The sequence below is a fragment of the Lactuca virosa genome, chromosome 2, assembly GCF_052849685.1.
Source record: "Lactuca virosa cultivar CGN04683 chromosome 2, Lactuca_virosa_CGN04683_v6, whole genome shotgun sequence".
NCBI classification, from domain to species: domain Eukaryota; kingdom Viridiplantae; phylum Streptophyta; class Magnoliopsida; order Asterales; family Asteraceae; genus Lactuca; species Lactuca virosa.
The window spans coordinates 192714600-192720599 of record NC_136427.1 but is presented as its reverse complement, the minus strand read 5'-3'; the positions used below and the strand labels follow the sequence as shown (position 1 = coordinate 192720599).

The 6000-nt window shown below is 32.2% G+C and overlaps 1 protein-coding gene across 1 annotated transcript; it reads right to left on the bottom strand.

Annotated features, from left to right (window-relative positions):
* Positions 1-253: 253 nt before the first annotated feature.
* LOC145159929 (Myosin heavy chain-related protein) lies at positions 254-2949 on the bottom strand. Its single transcript, XM_079078981.1, has 4 exons — positions 2753-2949; positions 2496-2649; positions 610-2404; positions 254-516 (listed from the first exon to the last, which is right to left on the bottom strand). The coding sequence occupies exons 1-4, from the start codon at positions 2770-2772 to the stop codon at positions 404-406; spliced, it is 2082 nt and encodes a 693-aa protein (XP_078935107.1). The 5' UTR covers positions 2773-2949; the 3' UTR covers positions 254-403.
* Between the last annotated feature and the right edge of the window lie 3051 nt (positions 2950-6000).

The following is a 6000-nucleotide window of genomic DNA, read 5'->3' as shown; positions in this document are numbered from 1 at the left end:
TTAATTGCCAATTCTTTATTGTTCTTTGACTTTCTTAATACTTGCGAGAGCACATTGGGGGTAATATGATATGCAAACAAAGGTGAGTACATAGTATTTGAACTCATGTCCACATATGACATCGTACTTTCATTTTCATGTACCATGTGATATTATATACAATCGTAAAACAATACCCGGTTCAAAACAAAACATATATAAATAGACAATAAATCTAACAACTTAATGTATACAACTCTTATAGGCATAAATATAAATATAAATCATATCATCTAATCATCAAAATGTAAATATATTACGTCCCACAATAAGAAATGATAAATTACAATTGCAAAAAAATAATAATAACCTGTCTATACTTCATAAGAGGTGAACAAACTCCTTCTGTACCGAGCTTTTTGTATCAAGAATCCTTTGAACCACCGTAAGGCCCGTAATATAAAGCAACTTTTTTCCATCCAGCGGTTGTGTATCCACTAAATCCACTTGAATGATGCGTCGTCGTTTCTGCAATCGCTATAAACATACACACAGATTTAACTCATTACAACAAAGAAAAAACTATAATCATAAAATCTGAAATCACTATTAAACAATCAAACTACATACCTAGCTCTTTACCCTCTTTACCCTCTTCTTTTTCTTTACCCTGCTCTTTTTCTTTACCCTGTTCCTTTTCTTTTTCTTTACTCTGTTCTTTTTCTTTACTATGTTCTTTACTCTGTTCTTTGCTCTGTTCTTTTTCTTTTCCATGTTCTTTAGGCGTTTCTGAGCCTTCTTTTTTACTGGTTTGTTTTCCGACGATAAGTTCTCCGATCTTCTTAAACAGCTTCTTCCGGCTGTAGTAGCTCCTATCATCTCCATCTTCCGTATGACCATGGCCATGGCTATGCCCACTACTACCGGCGTTCTCACCTTCCTCCCCTTGACCCACCCCACCTGCGTCCGTATAAATCGACGAAGCTCGCCGGTGCTCCGGTTTATACTTCGGCGTCTGCGGCTCTGATTTAGGAGACGCCGACATGTCAAAAATTGAACCTTTCAACGCCTCCGCCTTCTCCGGATCATCACCTACAGCGATATCAGCAACTGTGTCGTCCTCGAAGTTGTTGAAAACGTCGTCGTCTTTGTTGAACGCTTTCAGATCATCGAAATCGAAGCTGAATGTCTGCCGTGGTGTTCCTCTTCCGTCGTAATGATCTTCGTAGAGACACGAAAGCGGGGAGTCGAAATCGTCGTTGTGTTCTTTTTCGTCGTAGAATTTTTCAGCTTCTGCTTTTGCAGCTAATAATCTCTTGAACTCTTTCACGTTTTCACGAGCTGCGACTTCGTTGATTCGTAATCGTTCGTTTTCCTTTGTGAGGAAATGTAATGCGTCTTCTTTTTCTGCTAGTAAGTCCTTGAGTTCTGAATTTTCCGATCGAGCGATGTTGGAGGCTTCTTTAGCGACGTTTGATTCGTTTAAGGCTTGTTTGAGAATGTCTCGAAGCTTGAAAGCTTCTTCTCTCGCGATTCGTGCTGTGTTTTCGGCGGAGACTAGGGCTTCTTTCAGCCGGTTGTTTTCGTGTTTAGCGGCGGCGGATTCTTCATCGGATTTTTTTATACAAGTTATGAATCCCATTTCTTTTGATGACCATGTGAGATAAGATTCCTCAGATTCCACTCGTAATCGATCATATTCTTCCCTTTGTATCTCGAGTTCTTCCGTTAATCGCTCGACTTCTGAACTCAAATCGGTTACTTTCTCTTCTGTTGATCTTAGTTTTTCGTTTGTCATACTTGCTTCTGTCGCTACTTCTTGTAATGCAGATGCTAAACCATCCATCGCCTTCTTGCTTTTCTCCTCGCCTTCCATTGCATGTTTTACTTCGTTCTTCAGCTTTGCGATTTCTTCTTTTAATGCTATTGTCTCCATTGATGCTTGATTTTGAATTTGATTTTGATTTTGATTTTGATTTTGCTTTTGATTTTGATTATGATTGTAATTGTAATTACCTTTTGATGTGTTGTTGCCACCATTCTCGAGCCTCTCGTAAAGTGAAGCAACTTCAAGTTTCGATTCTTCTAAATCCATTTTAGTTTGCATAATTTCTTGCGTTTGAAACATCAGCGACTCCAACATTTTTGATTCCGATTGCTTTGCTTTTTCCACCTGATCTTCCAATTCCTGCATCTGTTTTTTGCTTTCATCCTTCAATGTGGCCAATTCCTTTTTCAATTGTTCTAAATATTTATCCCTTTCTGCCAATTTAGCCTCAAACGCTTTTGACAATCCTGCATTAACCTCCGTAATGAGTCGGTTTTTTTCTCTTTCTGCTTCATTTAATCTCGCCTTTGTGTTCTTCAACTCCTCCTCTAAATCGGTTACTTGCTTTTGCATCATTGCAGCCTTAACAATCCGATTCTACGCAACAAAAACAAAAACCATCATCATCGTCATCATATATACACAGAAATTTAACCTAATTACACCAAAATTTAACAATTTTATATACCTCTGATAAACTAATTGACTTGCGATCAACGGAAACGACGGCTTCTTTAGCGACTTGTGAAGCAAGAGCATCTCCCCTACAAATCTTCGATCCGGAAATGCTTCTAATGAGAAAAGATTGATGCTTCTTTTGCCCGAATTCCAAATAACCAGATCTAAAAATCAACGATACTTATCATAAATCAAGGATAAAGACGACGAAATTTACACGTAACGTATGATGATGATACAGAGACAGAAATTTGGATGTGGTAGTACCTGGATTTGGAACGTAACATTGTGGAAGATTAGGCGCTGTCAAAATTCGACTATTTCTGGAAACCGATGAAAAATCGGAGAGAAAATGGTTGAAATCCGGTGGGTTTGAAGGGGTCCGAGGTTGGCGGGTACTCGATACAGACACTCACTTTGAATCAAATACTACAAAGGAATTCAGGGGAAATTGACAAATGGGGAAAAGAAAACACCTAAGCCTACATGGAAATTAATTGACTAAATCTTATATTTCTATTCTTTACCCTTGACTTTTCTATTTGTTCTTTTGTTCTTTGTTTTTTGTTTTACAACCTAAAAAGGTTATTTGCAAAAGGGTAAGGTGTTTTTATTATTTTATTAATTCATATATTCTTCAATCATTAAATGTAACTTATTATACATTTTTTCTCATTTACATAAATTAAACCGTTTAAATAAGAAAGTTATTGAAAATTAACATGTAACTAGGTTAATTTTGTATTATGGACATGTTTGGTAAAACTAATATGAAGTTAGTTCGTAGTCTGTAGTTGTTAGCTGCTAGCTTTATTTGTGTATAAGTATTCGGCAAAAGTAGCTTAAACTTTTTGAAATATATGAAGTTACATAAAAGACAATTCTTTAAAAAATATAAATATATAAACATATATTTCAGGGTAATATTATAAATTTGTTATAATATGTATGAGCTTTGTGTTAAACGCTACTTGTAGCTTCTTATTATGAATTTTTTGATTAAAATAAAAGCTAAAAACTCTTATTGTCGAACGATTTTTTTTAGTCTTTCTTAAAAACTAAAATCTAAAAGCATGTACAAGTGTTGTGCCAAACATATTGAATATATTAAACATTAAAAATATTGATTTCTTAAAATTATAAGCTAAAATATACGTTGTATTTGAATAATAAATGGTTGAAAGTATTTTTTACTTTCACATGAATTCAAATAGAGTTCAAAACAAAAGGAAATGATATTTAATGTCTACTAAAGATCTCAAAAATACAAACATCAATTTATATAAAAATATGAACCCTGATAACAACTATATATCTGATTAAGGTAGCACTCTTGTTTCCCAAAAATACAAAAATAAAAAGACATAAAGAGTAGAAGGTGTTACATTTTCATATAATAGTAGATGATGGGTAGTTCTGAAAACTTTGAGTAACTTTAAGGGGTTTAGTGTACATAACCGTTATAAATGCAAAAGTAATTAATTGGCGTAGGCAAGGGGCGTGTGACCGTGTCCAACGGCCGGCCAACATTTTCACAGGGATGTGTGAAATTGGTCAACGCTCATAATTTGGGTTCAGTCATCAATTTGGGCTTTTGAGTGTTTAGTCAAGAGAATCAAATGCATAAATATTGTTCTAGACTCTAGAGAGTGAGGTCTTTTTAGTGTTTTTATAAGGTTAAATTCTATAAAAGCTTATTATAGGTTGAGTTAATTAATTTTAATCATTGATAATATTTTATGATTTAATTATCGAAATTTTGATTTATAAAAAAACACAGTAATATTACGAAGGGTTTCTTTTTAACCATAAAACTTTTAATTACATAATTAACCACTATAATTTAAGGTTTTTATGATTTATCATTTAAAAAATTACAATCTAGCCACAAAAATTTTATTTGGTTAAACACAACCTCAACCTCATACGATCGTCCATCTCGAAACACTAGTTTTTTTACTAAACCTCTCATATAGTTTTGATACTCGTGTGATTTATAAAAAAACATTAAATATCTTAACAACAACAATAGACCCCCATGAATCCCATTGTAATGATGTATGATGAGATAGATGTCTACAGTTATACCTCTATAAAGAATAGAACAATTGTGTCACATAGATGACATCCAACATTTTTAACTTATACTTGTAGAAAAAACAAACGGACAAACAATGTATAGTAAAACCAAGCTAGTCGCAAGATATAAACATGATAGAATCACTTTGGAGTATATTGATCTGAGACCTGCAAAATGAGACAAAACCAAAGGGAGTAAGGGTGTGTTTCTTTTTTACTTAATGCACTTAATGTTTAGAAAACTTAATATATATATATATATATATATATATATACTAGCCGTTTACCCGCGCCAAGCGACGGGTGCGAATAGTTTATTTCGGCAATAAATTCCGTTCAGAAACATGTTATATATCAAGGAGCACAAGTTACTTTTCGACAAATTGTTTCCTTTCGGTGTTTATTGTTCATTCACAAATGTCCCTTTTTATTGATTGTTATGATTAACCAAGAAACGGTTATTATATTTTCTTAAAAAACAATATTTAAAAAAAAGTTAAAATTAGAATTGAAAATTAGATTGTATAATTATTCAAACAAATGAAAATAAATTTATATTTCTTGCATTTAGCCCGATCATGGGCTAAATGCAAGATATAGCAATGTAGTTCCATTTGTTTGTCTAATCCAGTGTCATACTTTCATTTAAAATTCATAAGTTTTTAAAAAAAATCATATTAAACCTTAAATAAGAAGAAAAAAACAAAAAGTTAGAATTAGAAATGAATGTTCGATGTTATAAAAGTAAGTGAAAGCACATTGCTATTTTTTGCATTTAGCCCAATCAAAAGGTAACTGAAATATATAGCAATGTATTTTCATTTGTTTGTCTCATATAGTATCATACTTTCATTTCAAATTATTAACTTTTTTAAAACATTTATGCAACATATGCATACTAATTATATTATTTAATTTTCAGTAACAAAATACGTAAAAAGGAAAACCAATCAAAGTACATTGATACTTCTTACGGTTAGCACCTAATTAGGCTAAATGTAAAAAAAATAACAATGTACTTTCATTTGTTTCTAGAACATTGCATATTCTTTTCATTTATATTTCTTTTTAAAAATTTATTCTAATTTTTCCCTATTAAACCATAATATTACAAAAGTACAATGCTATAATATGAACGATATTGAAAGTATAATGCCTATATTGCAAATAAAAGCAATAAGCACAATCAAAACCAACACCAATCAACAAACAAATCACAAGGAAGCAGCAAAGCAAGCACCAAGGGCAAAAATGGTCAACCACACACCAAAAGAGCACCAAAATATGATAGTAGAGAGCCCAACACAGTCTTCCAAGAAGAAAAATATATATATATATATATATATATATATATATATATATATATATATAATAATTAAAAAATATGTGTTAAAACATGTATATAAAAATAATTAAAACATGTGTATTAAGGAAAA